Source organism: Ornithodoros turicata, chromosome 9 (assembly GCF_037126465.1).
Source record: "Ornithodoros turicata isolate Travis chromosome 9, ASM3712646v1, whole genome shotgun sequence".
In the NCBI taxonomy this organism is placed as follows: Eukaryota; Metazoa; Arthropoda; class Arachnida; order Ixodida; family Argasidae; genus Ornithodoros; species Ornithodoros turicata.
This window is the reverse complement of record NC_088209.1, coordinates 35,912,164-35,928,742: the sequence shown is the minus strand read 5'-3', so window position 1 is coordinate 35,928,742 and position 16,579 is coordinate 35,912,164. Positions and strand designations below refer to the sequence as shown.

The 16,579-nt window shown below is 43.1% G+C and overlaps 2 protein-coding genes across 3 annotated transcripts in view; one reads left to right on the top strand and one right to left on the bottom strand.

Moving 5' to 3' along the window:
• Positions 1 to 10: 10 nt before the first annotated feature.
• LOC135368786 (kelch-like protein diablo) lies at positions 11 to 9,051 on the top strand. Its single transcript, XM_064602303.1, has 10 exons — positions 11 to 360; positions 607 to 865; positions 1,607 to 1,879; positions 1,963 to 2,121; positions 2,466 to 2,676; positions 3,965 to 4,148; positions 4,619 to 4,762; positions 4,834 to 4,967; positions 5,053 to 5,261; positions 6,084 to 9,051. Exons 2-10 carry the CDS (start codon positions 614 to 616, stop codon positions 6,273 to 6,275), a joined length of 1,758 nt encoding a protein of 585 aa, XP_064458373.1. The 5' UTR covers positions 11 to 360; positions 607 to 613; the 3' UTR covers positions 6,276 to 9,051.
• A 752-nt stretch (positions 9,052 to 9,803) lies between these two features.
• Positions 9,804 to 16,579, bottom strand: part of LOC135368785 (phosphatidylinositol polyphosphate 5-phosphatase type IV-like) — a 48,954-nt gene continuing 42,178 nt past the window's right edge. For both annotated transcript variants that reach the window (XM_064602302.1, XM_064602300.1), the window contains exons 3-12: positions 16,454 to 16,574; positions 16,242 to 16,339; positions 15,173 to 15,297; positions 14,741 to 14,860; positions 14,570 to 14,674; positions 13,704 to 13,868; positions 13,164 to 13,276; positions 12,940 to 13,076; positions 12,799 to 12,845; positions 9,804 to 12,680 (exon numbers count right to left, since the gene is read on the bottom strand). In XM_064602302.1, coding sequence (XP_064458372.1) covers positions 12,607 to 12,680; positions 12,799 to 12,845; positions 12,940 to 13,076; positions 13,164 to 13,276; positions 13,704 to 13,868; positions 14,570 to 14,674; positions 14,741 to 14,860; positions 15,173 to 15,297; positions 16,242 to 16,339; positions 16,454 to 16,574 — 1,105 coding nt within the window. In that variant the 3' untranslated portion in view covers positions 9,804 to 12,606. The remainder of the gene's footprint in view (positions 12,681 to 12,798; positions 12,846 to 12,939; positions 13,077 to 13,163; positions 13,277 to 13,703; positions 13,869 to 14,569; positions 14,675 to 14,740; positions 14,861 to 15,172; positions 15,298 to 16,241; positions 16,340 to 16,453; positions 16,575 to 16,579) is intronic.

The window sequence follows — 16,579 nt, the reverse complement described above, 5'->3', positions numbered from 1 at the left end:
AGTTCAGAAGTTTTCCGTAGCGCCAACAGCGCCAATTTTTCTTATTGATCTTACCGATTCGTCTGTAGTTCCGTAGCATTGTACTGTAGTCTCTAAGCGTAAATTTAGCAGAAAACATGATTGTAATATGAATTAACAGAATGCTAAAAATGCGTTTTAACCTGCGGTTCTTGACCAACTAGATTTCCATAACCACTGCATAGGCACTGCAAAACGAGTTTGGATAAGCAAGAGCACTACACTGCTGGCATTTTCAGCATCATTGTGAATTGCATTATTGCGTGTTACCACAGATGATATGACCCGTGAAAGCGCAGCTTTGAACACCGACGTTATGTGACATTCAGGCAGCCTGAAAGGGTAGGTTGTTTGTCGAACTAAACTCGCTCGTAAGGCTTGGGAGTGCAGCTGGTGTGAGTCGCGGCCTACTATTTGAATGTTGACCCCCAAGACGTGACGTTTTGCTGAATGCATGCTTTGTGCATGCAAACAGGTTGCTTATGTTAGCACAGTAAAAATGAACCAGAACTACGTGCAAATAGAGGTGAATGTACTTCATGATGTACTGCAGTTTGTATGATTCGTTTGCTATCACTTTCGTTCTAGTTCTAAAATGAGTGATCTTCTCCATACAACTGATCTGGACAGCTCGGCTTCACCAGCAAGACTGGAGTACACGTCGGAAAAACACGCCAGGCACACATTAGAAGCCATAAATTTACTGCGGCTCCATAGGGAGCTCTGCGACGTTGTACTGCTTGTAGGAAATCGAAAGATCTTCGCACATCGCATCGTGTTATCAGCATGCAGCCCGTACTTCCACGCAATGTTTACTGGGGAGCTCGCCGAGAGCCGGCAAACTGAGGTACCGTAACAACCTTTCTGCACATCTAGTGTGCTTCATGCGAAACACTGTCACTCCATGTTGAAAGCTACAACTTCCCACATTCGTCCATGCTAAATATGCAGCTTACTTTCTGTGTTCCAGAGAGACCCAGAGTATCCTCACACTATGACAGAAAGCTTCTTGAAAAGGGAATGGCAAATGCTGCATGATCCAGCATAACATTCTGTACTTTTCTTCTTTGCCCCCCCCCCCCCCCCCATATGCTATGACAGTTTGTCACAGCACAGAAAAGAGGATAAAGTTTGGAGAAACCATGTGCGCTTCACCTTGAAATATCTCCCCTTATTTGGGAAGGGGACCAATGAGGACGCTCTATGGGCAATAGGGGAAAGAGGGAAACTGAGGAGCTGCTCAGACAGCTGACCAATGCACTATGGAATGGTGGGGGGAAGATCAAGCCGAAATCAGTGGATAGATTGGCACAGCATCATCATACATGTTTTTTTTTTTATATATATATATATTTGTAGGAAGTATTGTGCAAGTGATTCTTGCAGTTTGTTCTGATGCTCCCCTAACATAACAAGCATGATGCAAGAGACTGCAGCTAAATATTTTGTTGTTCAAAAGTGGGTTTGAAAATTGGAAATAAATGTGATTTCACACAAAGGATTGTGCCAACATTGTGGGCAGCGTTTGCAACATCTACGTCTGTGTCTATGTGCAAGACTGCCGGTAACCAACACTGCCAATCCGCAGGTGACGATTCGAGACATTGATGAGCATGCAATGGAACTACTCATGGATTTCGCATACACATCGCACATTGTAGTTGAGGAGAGCAATGTGCAGATGCTGTTGCCAGCTGCTTGCCTACTTCAAATGGCAGAGATTCAGGACGTGTGCTGTGAATTTCTCAAGCGACAGCTCGACCCCACTAACTGCTTGGGCATCAGGGCATTTGCGGACACACATTCTTGCCGAGAGTTACTTCGCATTGCCGATAAGTTCACGCAGCACAACATACAGGAGGTAAAAATGCTTCCCCGGGTAAAAATGATTTGGGCACATCATCCGCTGCAGAATTTTTCTGACAGTGTTGTCCTTGGTGTTAGGTGATGGAAAGTGAAGAGTTCCTCTTGCTGCCTGTCAATCAACTTGTAGACATCATCTCCAGTGATGAACTAAACGTACGAAGTGAAGAACAGGTTTTTTCGGCAGTGATGTCCTGGGTCAAGTACAACATAACGGATCGAAGACAGCATCTGGGCCAGGTACCGTGAAGTTTGCATTTATATTTTGCACTGTGATAAAAAAATAATGGGATTCCTTCGTGGCAGCACTGACAGGTGCATTTATTATTTGTTTATTTATTCATTGATAAAAATTGCTTTTCAGCTTTTTAAAAACTTGTGCCAAATACAAAAAACAAACAAAAATTGTTCTAAACTGTTGAGCTTTTACAGTTATGTTCTTAATCTGATCAAGGGGACAAACATTTTTTTTTTCACTGTGTGACTGAATAATCTTCACTGCCATGCGTCTGTTTGTCCTTGCAACGTCTTTGTCCTTGCAACTTTGTCCCAACGTTGACTTACGAGTGTCCTGTAAATGCCAGGTGCTGCAGCATGTTCGACTGCCCTTGCTGAGCCCCAAATTCCTAGTGGGCACAGTGGGTTCGGATCTTCTCATCAAAAGTGATGAAGTGTGCCGCGACCTGGTAGATGAGGCCAAGAACTACCTGCTTTTGCCTCAAGAGAGACCTCTTATGCAAGGCCCACGTACACGTCCAAGAAAGCCAGTACGTCGTGGTGAAGTCCTTTTTGCAGGTGACTCTCACTTCTTTCTTCTTCACTTCTGGTGTTACGCACCCCTTTGGATGGTTACCCTGTCCGTGTATTCGCACAAGCGATGTCCCCACGGAATATTCTAGCGGAACAAAAAGCTGCTCGCAGGGGGGAAGTTCCGCCGCGTCTTATGTGGAGCATTCACACGGCGTAGGAATACAGTCGACGACCGATAATTCGGACTTTCCAATTTTTCGGACAGAACTCTTTGCACTGTGAAACACCCCCTAGAAACAATGTACCGTTCCTCTATACTGTTAGGAACGTTCCTCGGAAGACACGTTTGATTATTCGCACTCTTCCTGCTTCAAACCTGCATGGCTTGGGGGACTTACCATCTTATGGGTGCCAGAAATACAGCAGAGCAATGTGCTCCTGCATACAATATTTCGTACTGCGTTATGAAACGAAGACCATTCCGGACATGATGCATGTGCTGGAAGGCTGAGCTTTCCTGCATGCGACCAACACCGAACGCTCTGCTTCAGACGCATTGCAAGAGCTAATCTTTCAATATGTATGTCTTCTACTAGGGGAATCGGAAATACTGAAATGTCGCCCTCAACTTCATGTGAGGATGTCGATGATGTTTCTGTGATAAACGTGTTTAGTAGAAGCAAAGACACAAATTCATTGACGATCGAGACTAATGTGATGTCGCCGTGTGGCACTTTAGCAGCGTTATCATCCACATAGTCTTCAGTACAGACAGCATAAGAAAAAAAAAGGGGTAAAAGCGATGGCCGTTACGAGGACGTCTTTGATGCACCGCTGTTCGCAACGGCAGTATAATTGCTGCTGTGACTACACCGGGGATGCCATACAAGGATAGTACTATGTACATACTACAGTACTACATTCACTGAACTTCACCGCGATACATTGTTGCGCATTCACACAGCAAAGCGGGCATGCATAGGTACTTTTTTTAAGCCACTTTGAATGTTCTGAGTGAAGGCTTTCGAAATAAAGTGGATTCGTGCCATTCACTAAAAATTCTGACTGCCCGATAATTCGGACAGAAGCAGAAGCAGAAGTGTGAAAGTGGCTGCTAGCAGACGACACGATCGGCCCTGTCGTCCGCTGCAGAATATCTTGTGACTGCACTGCAGCATATTGCTCATGGTGAGAAGAGCACAAAAAGACACAATGTTGAGCGATCACATCTTCCGCTCTGGAGTATTCTGGGGACTGTCGCTCGTGTTAATATACAGTGTTTGCATGCTGCTCATGCATCTTTTCACAAAAATTACCTGGCTCGACATTGCAGTGGGAGGCTGGTGCAGTGGTGATGCCATAGCCAGCGTAGAACGGTACGACCCGCAGGCCAATGAATGGCGCATGGTGGCACCCATGAGCAAGCGCCGCTGTGGTGTCGGTGTGGCTGTCCTCAATGACCTCCTGTATGCTGTGGGTGGACACGATGGCCAGTCATATCTTAACAGCATTGAAAGGTACAGTAAGAGTGCATACATTTTTAGCCCTGGGGTATGAAATGAGTATTCACTTCGCATAAGTAGTAATTTTTGCGAAAGCTATTTTTCCGCAAAATAAAGTCCCGCAAAGTAAGTGATGCCCCTAAGAACTCTGTCATGCAGGATCAACGTACCGCGAAATATTCCAAAAGTGCACGTCCATCCGAATTTGAGGATTATTAAGACCACGAAATTGACCACCGAGTTTTTAAATTCAGTTTTATGTACTAGTATTTGACTGTACAAACAATGTATACATCTCCATACTGTATGAGTAAGGCATGTCATGCACATACTACTTCGTCGAAGGAGCAGGAAGTTCTTTGCATTGTGTACTTAAAACCCTAGAGAAAATTTTTTGCTCTCCCAATTGTCACAGTGACTTCATTCCAAAGGGAATTTCAGTAAAACAACTAGAGGAAATACTGATGAATATTTGGATGGTACAGGTACGACCCTCAGACAAACCAGTGGTCAAGTGACGTAGCCCCTACAAGTTCCTGCCGTACCAGTGTCGGTGTTGCGGTGCTTGACGGTTACCTGTATGCCGTCGGTGGCCAAGACGGCGTTTCCTGTCTCAATTTTGTAGAACGGTACGGCACATTGGGTCATACATGGCCAGACGAGAAAATGTTATGTAATAAGTAATCTATGCCTTTAATAGGTACGACCCCCAAACAAACCGATGGACCAAAGTTGCGCCGATGAGCACAAAGAGGTTAGGAGTAGCTGTAGCCGTGCTGGGAAGCTACCTTTATGCTATGGGTGGCTCTGATGGAACGTCACCGCTCAACACAGGTGCCTCGCTTTTGAATGCTCGCTTTCTGTACATTTTATACGAAAACTGGATTTGTTAACCTATATACAATATGTCTCCGTGCAGTTGAGCGTTATGACCCTCGAACAAACCGTTGGAGCTCCGTGGCGTCCATGGGTACGAGGAGAAAACACTTGGGCTGTGCCATCTACAGCAACATGATCTACGCTGTTGGGGGCCGTGACGACACTACGGAACTGAGCAGTGCAGAACGCTACAACCCTCAACTCAATCAATGGCAACCTATAGTTGCAATGACATCTCGGAGATCTGGGGTAAGTGAAGCGGTGCAACTGATGCAATAACGAATCGTGAGTCACTTTCCCTGTCCCCGCTTAAAGGGGGTACGTACGGTTCGTACTACACGCCAGAGTATTAATGAGTATTTTGTAGTTAGTGAAATACAAACTCTTGAACCCCCCCCCCCCTTTCCGTGTAGAGCTCTTGACTTCATAGGAGAGGAAACAGTCCATTTTTATATAATAATAATAATAATAATAATTTATTTTTGGTCAAAAAGTTGACTGGGGATAGCGACAACAGTTATCTACGACAGTTTGTCTCTGCATATTAGAGAGGGAGGGTACAGTTTGGATAAACCACATGACCGTGTCCGCATACGGAAGCAACCACGTTCGCCTAACCTTGAGCTGTTTCCCTCTTGCTTGTGAGAGGTACCAATAAGGTTGCTCCATTGGCAATAGAGAAGAGGGGGAAACTGGGGAGCTGCACACATACACGAATGGGTTTCGGTATATGTGATGCCCATTTTTTACGTGTGTTATCCTCTCCTGTAAATCATGGAATGGAAGTTCACATCGGTGCATGTAACAGTGATTTACATTTATATCCTCATAACTTCGTGCAAGGTGTATTTATGACTGATGTGAATAAACGACTCCATTCATTCATTATGCGTACAGTTCGACCCTCATTTCTCCCCGAATTTAGCATACCGGAAGTTTTTTCACACGAATTTGCATGAATTTAGGACACACGTTTATTTACCCGATTTTTACCACCCGAATCTAGAAAAAAAAAAACATATTTCCAGAAAACTTCAGGCTCTAAATACGACCACACTTCTTAATTTCCAGGTGGGATTAGCTGTAGTGAACGGCCTCCTGTACGCTGTCGGGGGATTCGATGGAACCACTTACCTGAAAACCATCGAGGTGTACGACCCGGAGCAGAACCAGTGGAAGTTGTGTGGCAGCATGAACTACCGCCGCCTCGGAGGTGGTGTTGGTGTCGTGCGGTTGCCACAGCACGAAGCACACTACTGGTGACCCTGGCTCTCACATTCCCTCTACCTACTCAGCCCAGCTGTGTCCAGCCAGATCACAGTCTGAATACTGCCATGAGGCCCAAAGGACACTACGTGCCTTTGTTCCGCATACAAAAAAAAAAAGGACTGCTTATTATACATATGCTTGAGTGACCGTGTGAAAGTAGGTGAAAGTGTGAACTGAAAGAAGTAAAGGTGTCTAGCTACATAATGTAGCAACATTGTGATCAATGCTGTGCATTCTTGATATCATTTTGTTATCATCGGGGGCTGCTGTCATTTTACTGTAGCAATCACACATGTACCATGCAAATTCTCTCGATTTGTGCTGTGCGATTTGTTATGCTTGTTTTTCTTCTGTGTCTACTTTTCCTACAGTAATCTCCGGTGGACTAGAGGGAAATGTAAATGCAAAAAGAGCTGATTCCAATGTCAAAATAATTATGTTAAGGCTCGAGTGGGTTCTTGGACGTGAACTAAAAGCAGATGAGCTGAATATTTTCTACTCAGTGTTTCAGAGAACACTGTACAAAGGCAAATTAAACATAAAAATACAATGGTATAACATGCCTGCTCGATGCCCTGATAACACTATCTCTTTCCTAACACTGACTTTCCATTTCACTGGCATAGAAGCGAGGCAATGTTAGGTTGTCTAATTTCTTGTGTTCTATAAATCATTGTCATTCAGGGTTAATGCAAGTGCTTGCACACCAATAAACGAAACAGTGGTAGAATACTGACTCTACATGACACATAAGACTCAAAGAAAAAAGCAAAAGTGCTACTTTACTGTATTTTCCACTTTCAAGACATTACACATGCAGTGTCCATTGCACGTTACCAGCTTTGGATGACAAGTACATACAACATCCTCTGTGCAATTTTGTGAAACACTCATTTCATCATCGTCGCCGACTATTTTGCTACCCCCCGAATAACATCCCAGTTGTACAGTCACTATGAAGATCATCACTGAACACTATAAAATAACAGACTCAAAGTGCATATCACATTGTCTGCTTTTGGGGAAGCATGTGAGGCCTTAAGTATAACTTCTTATGTGAAAATATTTCTGGTTCACAAAAATTGAAATTAATGGCAAATTTGTGTGGTCATTTCGTGGCAACACATCGTAGCGCTCGGAAATTGCTATCACGGATCACGTGGCCGTTGCCACCCCAACATGATTGCCAGGAATCTAGCGGCTTTAGTCGCTTCGATCACGCTAGGGGCATCATGGTCTCTCGTGTTCCGATTGTGTCGTCTGCTAACCCATATCAACTTCGGCGTGTGGGCCAATCGGAGCCTATGCGGGCCCTCGCTGTGCGAATGTGACGACACCGGATACAGCTGTGCAACATGCTGCCCGGTCAGATCGGGACCGGGCAAAAAAAAATGCTAGCTGGCAGATTCCAGACGCGAGATTGCTACGTTTTGACCAGGCGTACACAAGTGCTCAGAATCTGGCAAAGAAATCTCCCAGGAAATGACCATGCAAATTCACAATAAATGTTGGGTGTTCATGGTATCTTTTTTTTTTTTAGACTGCTGTTTCACTCTGTATTCTTGTCCCTCGTTTACGCGATGGATTACACACAGAGCATGGTGTTTCAGGGTTAAACCGAGTAGAACCTGTTTTCCCCCTCAGATGTGCATCGTTGCCACTCGGGGTAAAACCCGAAAAAGCCCTAAAAGCACTGTGCCAAAGTGCAACTTCAGCCACCAAGACAGGCACTGGAGAACACTAAGCACTGCACATTTAGTAGCCCCTCTGCATCTCTTGTTCTTTATTTACTTTCCACCAGACATCTCCCAATTTTACCCCGTTTTACGTCCCCTTAAAAAAAAAAAAAAATTGCCCAGTGACTTTAAAAAACAACTCGAAACCCGAAAATACCATGATCTAATTACACAGCAAAAGCCATATATACAATATGTATAGACTTGCACAGGCTGTTTTTTCCCGCAGTACGAGACATCTGTTATAAGCTTATGTTTAACACGCAAGTTTCTGTCCTCTGAGTGCCTCACAAATCTTCATGCTTCAACAATTTAGTTGCCACTTCATTGTACGATTCCTTGTCGAGAGCAGATCAGAAGCAACAACAATCATACCATGGACTACCCTTATCATATCATGCACTGTAAAGTTTAATTTATAGTCTCGTAGTTTACAGAGTCCTTCAATGTTTGTCATGTACGATTTACTATGAGTGACGTAACAGGTTAGCAGTCTGATGCTTGTGAATGGAATAGCAAGGCAGCATTGAAGGGACACTAAATAGGTATATAAGTAGAGCCCGAAGTTTTTGGGAAATATTTTTTATAAATTAGGGGGTAAAAATTGGGTAAATAAACATGCGCTCTAAATTCATGCGAATTCCGCTGGAAAAACTTCCAGTGCGCTAAATTCTGGCTCAGATACCGAAACTCACTGTACTGGTTAAGTTCATTTCTAAGAGTGTACATGTAAACTTTCAGAGAGGTTCCAAGAAGCAAGGAGTGTGTCGGCAGATTACACTGTTTGAATAGCATTGCTCCTTAGAGGAGGAACTAAAGGAATTATATAATTGGATATTCTGAGCTATTTAGTGCCCCTTTAAGCTCTCCTTCAATCGTTTCGTGTAAATAGTCAAGAATTTTACGTGAGAAAATCACTGTATGAAAGCTATTATGTCCGCTGTGTCCATGTCAGAAGTGTGTGTAACATAGTGTTGTAGTGCAAGGATATGTACATATTTGTGACAATTAAACTTTCTATTTTTATTTATCTATTTGAAGACTATGCAGCTGAACTTCACGTTACGCAAAAGTGACATGGCGTTGTGCCACATTAAGAGTTTCAACTTTTCAACGTATTAAACTACTGTCAAAGTTATTCTGCATGATGTGCAGCAAGCTACTGTCAAGTCCAGAGCAAATTTCCATGGGTGCTTAGTCCCAACAGGTAATAAATAACTCAGAAAGTGGGCTCTTGGATGAATAAGTAATCTCCGAGGAAGTCTCTGCAACGGTGGTGAACCTCTACAAGGTAAATCAAGATGTCATTCAAGTTGCAAAGGAGGTGAAAATGTAGGACATGTACTTGCGCAGAAATGGGCGTTCGCTCAGGACGATAGAGCAAGTGTTTCTACACCAAAAAAGAGACATGAGCAAACATCAGTGGTCCTCATATCGCATGTGCAAGTATAAAGAATACATCCACGGTGCCTCACCTAACATGTCGCAAGATTCTATTTAAAAATGTGTACCTGTCCGAAAATTATGTGGTCAACAATATTTATATTTTCCCCATTTCCGTTGTAGCAGGTAATGTGCTTTGTAATGGAATGGGGGTAAATCCGACATGCGCTTTCTTTGTGGCAAAAAGAAATGTTACACCGACTAGCAATATTCGAAGATTAACTCGGAAAATTTTAAAGTTACCAAAAAAAGTTAAAGTTACCACGACAGATGATTATCAGTAGGGGTGTGCGAATCCGAATATTTTAAGTCGAATCTAATCTAATCGAATTGGGGGGGGGGGGGGGGGGGGATTCCGAATATCGAACGTTCGTGCAACATTTACAATATGTGACTTTCGCACTAAAAGTTTCCATTTTGTAGCCCATGGCTTTAGTGTAATTTTTTTTACATTAACTGTCACAAGAGAGACATGCAATTCTTCTGTTTAAAGCCCCATACTCTTTAATTTTACATGAGAGTGTTTCCTGCTTTTCAGGTGAGCCTACACTTACTGGAGTACTGGTTACCTTAATTTCAAAATTTTATGTCAGACAGTGGCATGTTATACTACAGATGAGGCTGTAATTGTTTCAAACGACTACAGGCCATTTGTGAAACAAACGAATTGGCATCCTGCCTCAGTTTGCCATTAACACCCTTTAGTTTCTTTGCTCTCGCCCGAGGAAGTTGCACTGCTGAAATTTTATACATAAAGGACATCTTTAAGATGCCCTTCTTGTTCGTGGGCTGTAGTCATCATTCAAGAGTCCTAACTTTTTAAAGACAACCTCACAGACATATAATCAAAGCCCCCGTCGGCACCGCTAAACTGCATGTGGGAGTGGCGCCACCCCTTCCACAGACGATGTCTACAAAACTAACTTTGGATAACGTCATCTTAAACTAAACACCGTCCCGCCTGTGTTGGTCCTGCAACAAGGGCGATTTCGTAAAGCAGGGTTCACCACATGCACGGAAGCATGAGGTGAAGCCCACTTTCGGGTTGTGTCGTTCATATTCGTGGAACAGTCGAATACTCGAAAAATCTAATATTGGATATTCGATTCGCTAATCGCATAGTTCGAGCGTTTGTTATTCGATTCGAATTTGAAAACTCGAATATTCGCACACCCCTATAATTACTGATAACTTATCAGTAATTATCAGTCGTGGTTATAGCCAGAGCCGTCGCAAGGCGAGTTTGCGTCCCAGCAGGGTGGGGCAAATCTGAGGCGCCCCCCCCCACCCTTCTTTCTCGCCAGTTGACGTAAGAAACTCTGTAAAGAAAGAAAATAAAACGCTTATTTGCACTACCGCGATCGTAAATTCAAATTCTCTTCATTTCTGCTTTACATACTGTCCAACCAACCTGCCGGGGCCTGCACTTCGGCGCCCTCTCTGGCGAGGGCGCCCAGGGGGGCCGCCCGTCTCGCACCCCCGTCGCTACGGCTCTGGTGATAGCTCACCAAAGTGCTCATGAGTCCGAGCAAAAAGTTACCCGAGGATAAATACCGTTGGCCCCGTAGCCTTCAGACAAATAGATTTTTCGATAGAATTTTGTGACACATAAGGTAAAACACCCAGTGTACTATCAGCATGAATGTCTGCTGCAGCACAAAAAGATTAGTAAAAAATAGTCACTGTCAACAATAGTTTGTGCAATTCGTGGCAAAAGGCACCGAAACATTGCATGCAATCTAGAGCAGGAATTTCTTAAAGTGTGTTGCAAAATGAGAAAGGCCCACAATGGGGAGGAGCCGTCACCTGGGTACGCATTTTGTGGGAGGAAAAAAGGGTGAAGAACCCGATTCTAATCCCTGCATAGGTGGCTCATTGCAGATATACATTGCATACGCATATACAACGCCCGCCTTCGAAGCGTTTGAATAGTGACGGACACCCCTACACTGCTAGTGGAACAGTCTGAAACGTGCTCTCCCCATAGTTGAGCTGAATCCCGTTGGAGTGTCTTTGCTCCCACTCCGCCGATCCAAGCCACATTCAAGTTAAGGTTGCAGGGAGCTGTACAATGCCAACAGAAGTAAACAAATGTCACAAAAATGTGTGCGATGCATGGGGAAAACATGAGGAAGTGGACAACAGGGAAAAGTGTGTGAGGAAGATACAAAATTACAGATAGGGGCTGATCATTTGATGCTACGTCTTATCACTCCATGAAAACAGTCATTTCGAGGCACAGCAAATGCAATGTGTTTCAGCAAAATGAGGTCACCAAGTCACAGCATACAGCAATGCGCGCATATCACTCAAAGTACTACCCTCCAGAGCAATGTTGCGCCACACGTTTTTGTCCAATTTTAAGGACAAGTGAAAAAGGTTCTGTAACCAGTCTAGTAATACTTAAAAAGCGTACATTTGGAGAACATCTCACGCTGTACGTTCAGTGTAATATGTAATGTATAGAGCAGACCGTGCAGATTAATCACGCATGCTGTAAAATGCTGCGTGCAGCTAACCCTTTCTTGGCTGCAGTTACGTCTGCGATAAACTTAAAACACTTCCATACCCCGTGGAGCATCACAGGCTGTACAATCGTAGTGAATTTTGAAACCGTGGTTGGTCCCTTGAAACCAATTTACATATCTACGATGAATAACCTACAAAACTAAGCTTACACCATGTACCAAAACCCAAAGCAATCTATCACACTCTAGCCCAAACCGACTACCATCCCAACGTATTGACCCATGTGCAATGCAAACCGTGAAGTGCACATGTACGTCGGATGAAGAAGATTGGGGAAAATGGCAAAGCCAACCAAGGGACAGCTACCACTGCTTTCTCTGCAACAAACTATTCTTTTTGTAGTTGGCTGTGCTCACATTTGTCAGTACCTTGTATCATTTCTGTTCCAGGTTATCCGAGTCATACTGCTTTGCACTCACTAAAAACTTTGACTATTTACTCATCCTGGGAAAATGCAACATGCAGACGGCGCAAGAAATGTGCCTATCACATGGATTTTAGAAATCCATGGGTATGCTAGTATGTTATAGTAAATCAGAAGAGCTGCAAGATGTACCATGCGGTTTACAATCTTGCCTGTTTGCACTTATCAGTTTCAGCTCAGCACTTGAGGTACCTCACATCACAGAACAGATCTGACTTGCTTTCAGTTTCCTTCTAATTTCTAAGGCAGCTGCTCTCCTCCGAATAGCTGTAAGAGAAAAGTGTTCCTATTTAGCTCATGTAGATTCCCTTAGCCCTTACAGCTCCATTATTATTATGCACCTGCACAAAGGGAGGTAAGATTTAGGATTGAAAATCGTGGATACCTTCTAGGTAAACATCCCGATTGAAAAAGCCAGCTGCCAACCGAATGCTGTAAAAAAGTTGCAGATATAGTACATGTGTATGTGGAAACAAAAGTATATATGCGTCGAAGCTGAAAAATAATGTGAGTGTAAGTGACGTACTTGTCTCTCCCTGACTTAACCCTTGCATGATAGAGCCCGTACACAGGCCGATGATCAGATGTCTGCATGGATGTCACTGATCCGTAGAAGATGCACTCTATGTGTGTTTTGTGTCTGCTTCGAAACAGGATTCGATCCTATTATGAACCAAAAATGATCAACTAGATGATGTCACAGTGTATGATATAAACACGATAGAAACATGATATGAGCATGTCACTTACTGTATAGGATGGCACACGTAGTTTTACTTTATCGAACTGCCTTGACCCAACTTCAAATTTGTATGTGGGACCAAAGTTGATTTTGCCTTCTTGAAAACCAAAGAATGCTCTTCCTAGTAACAAAAAAAAAGTCATTTAGTACTCAGAACATGCTATATAACGAAATACTGTACCATGCCTTTCATTAGTTTTTTTATTTATTTTAATTTTATTTTATTATTATTATTTTTTAACATGCAGTGGCAGACAGGATAGGAGCCATCACCCCAATGAGGTACGAGTATTTTTTATATTACTTGCAATTTGAAATGCGAATTTATAATTCCATGTGGGATTTGGAAACAACAACTTTGCTGGCGATTTGGAATTAGAGTACAATACGCAATTTTAAAAAAATTTGAACATTCACGCAGTCCTACATACCATAGACAAAGAGCACCACTAAAAATCTTAACGCATATACAGAATGAGTTACTTTTTTCCTGATTTGAAATTAAAATGTGTCGAACTATAAATAGTATAAGGTATGTACTGCCATGCCTTCAGTCATTGCATTTTTCAGCTGGTCCAGCTTTAGCAGCTTCTCGTAGACAGCTTCCCTTGGCTGGCTACTCCTGAGAAGTTCCACCACAGAGGGTCGCTCGCTCATAATTCGGAAATTGAGGTCTCCACACCAAAAGACATGGTCAAACCTTGCTGTTACATCTGAAAAATGTTAGGATGTACCGAACGTCAAAGAGCTGGTTCGTAAAGAACACGGAATACACCTGCTGGCACGTACACATCCCTTTCGAACTGTATAAATTAAATCTGTTGCTGGTTTGAGTTGATGTGTTGTGTAGTTTTTGCATGTGCCCACACTCAGGCACTCTCAGCACGAACAGCAAAGCGATAGTAGCAAGTAAGACGACGTCAGCAATGTTACGGCCTCGTTAAACAGAAGTAGCTACTAAACTAAAGAAAAAGAATCTGACTGTAGAGTGTGACATAGCATGAGCTTACAAACATAAAAGTAAATGCACAGTAAACAACTGAGCACAAGACAACTGTTGTTTGCAAGATGAACCCTGAATTTTAACCATTCAATTGTCATTCCCAAGCTTCCTGCACAGGTTGCTCCTCTACAGCAAACCACGTCTAAATTCAGTCCGATTACTCTATTCTATCAGCACACGAACACATGTTCGAAGAAACTTGCATTGGCATTCTAAAGAATTTTTCCTTCAAACATTTTATATGTATATTAGGTACCCACAATCAGAAAAAAAAATTCTTGTAACCGAAAACGAAAAGTAAATACAAACAAACCCATCCTTCATTACCCCCGACACAAGTACTGCACTTTTATATCAGCCAGGGAGCTTGTATCGTTTCTCTTCTATCATTCGATAATAGATAACACTCACCTTTGCTTTGGTAGTGTAGCTTCACCTGCATCTGCTTGGGGAGGTCAAGCGTGTGACAAATCTTTTCATAGTCTTGAATCCTCTCTTTGAACTTTTTGTCGTGTGCTAGCGGATAAAACGTGCGCATACATTATTTTGATAGTGGACAGGAAGACACTCGGGGCTACTGACCAGTGAGGTGAGAATTGATAAACAGAAGGGAGGAGCCAAAGAACTGAAATGCCAATGAAACAGCTCCTTTCGTCTTGACAGACGACACAGGACGGGTCGCATATGTTGATTCTTCAGGTGCTAAAAAAAGAAAAAGGAGGAGTACAGAACAAACGTTTTTATCACTTCATCGGGCAACACGTGTCGTGCTGCTACTTTCCATGGTACGAAAACCTGCAGCCCCTTCACAGTAACTTCCGTATCGTACATCACTTCAACGTTTGACTGATTGTGTAAGTAGGGTTGCCAAAGTAGGGTTCAAAAGTGTACACAGCAAAATATAGCCTTGTTTGAGTCATTCATGCACACACTATTTTGCTTAGGCCAGCATGCTCTTAAAAAAAAATTGAAGAGTATAGCATGTGCCATGCAAGAAACAGGAACAGCAATCACCTGAGCAGAACCAGAGGAGATCTCGTCGCAGAAACACGCAAAGATGCAGAACACCCAAAGATACGGAATGAAAGAGAACGTGGGACGGACCCAGGGTAAACTGGAGTCGGGTTTCCCACTCTTTTCTGCCAAGTGTTGTCGAAGAAGATAGGAAGAGGAGGAAAGATCGAAGGAAAGTGATAGAAGAAATATTCAGGAAAAACAGGAACAGACCTGCTACCCAGTAATGACACTATATAGAATAGACAGGTGCGCATGGCTGTGGTTACATCTGTGCTATATTTTCATCCGTGGATGAAACTCGAACGTTTCCAAATATGCGCAGTTAAACGCGGATACAACTGCATGCCCTCGCGGAGTGTGCCCATATCCGCATCACTATTAGCAAATGTGTGTTCGTGTCTCTGCATACACACAACTGCAATTGAGAGTATCCGTTCATCCGTTCTGTTACTCTACAGTTCTCCGCTGTTATTAGACAACTGTGGATGGCATACGGTATTAACATGCATTTCTTGGAATGCTGGTATAAAACAAGGCTGACCAGCATGTCGGAAAAACCCGTATTTCCTGGCATGTTGATAGATGCGACTAGAGGTGCAATTTCCAAGATCTGCCCCACCTTGCAAAATCGGGCATGCCTACAAATGTTCCGTAGTGTAATGTTCCGTAGTGTAATGTTCCGTAAATGTTCCGTAGTGTAATGTTCCGTAGTGTAATGTTCCGTAGTGTAATGTTCCGTAGTGTAATGTTCCGTAGTGTAATGTTCCGTAGTGTAATGTTCCGTAGTGTAATGTTCCGTAGTGTAATGTTCCGTAGTGTAATGTTCCGTAGTGTAATGTTCCGTAGTGTAATGTTCCGTAGTGTAATGTTCCGTAGTGTAATGTTCCGTAGTGTAATGTTCCGTAGTGTAATGTTCCGTAGTGTACTGTACTGTAATGTTCCTTAACAGTCTGCATGCTCAGAGGTAAGTGTGTCATGTGACATTTTCATCATGTAGATTGTTTTCCTATGAACGCAATGTGTGAAGGTGGTACCAGACACCAGAACATTTCGAGGGTATTCTTACCTGTCACTTATAGCTTCTTGCACCCCAACAGCATAAATATCTGGCACATGCTCAATGTTGTCTGGCAGCAAAAAATCGTCCAGGTTTGGTTGTGGGGCCTGTGGACAGGTACAACAGGACATTACATGGATCGCAAGATCGTTGTCAGAACTTTGCGCAAAAATGAAATCAATGTTTCTTATTGATGGGAAAAATATTTTTAAATGATGTACCTGTCCATTCATGTTCCAAGTAGCCACAAAGATCTCCACCTTTCTGCTCGGAAAATATCTGTTGAGTTCCTCTTCACCGAGTAAGGAGCCTTTACCACTGACATTTCCAACAAGGTAGCTCCTACT

Excerpts from the sequence above, each read along its gene's own strand:
- LOC135368786 (XM_064602303.1), top strand. The coding sequence starts at position 614 with ATGAGTGATCTTCTCCATACAACTGATCTGGACAGCTCGGCTTCACCA. Across the intron at positions 2,677-3,964 it reads TGGTGAAGTCCTTTTTGCAG|TGGGAGGCTGGTGCAGTGGT; the intron begins GTGACTCTCACT and ends TCGACATTGCAG. Across the intron at positions 4,149-4,618 it reads TATCTTAACAGCATTGAAAG|GTACGACCCTCAGACAAACC; the intron begins GTACAGTAAGAG and ends TGGATGGTACAG.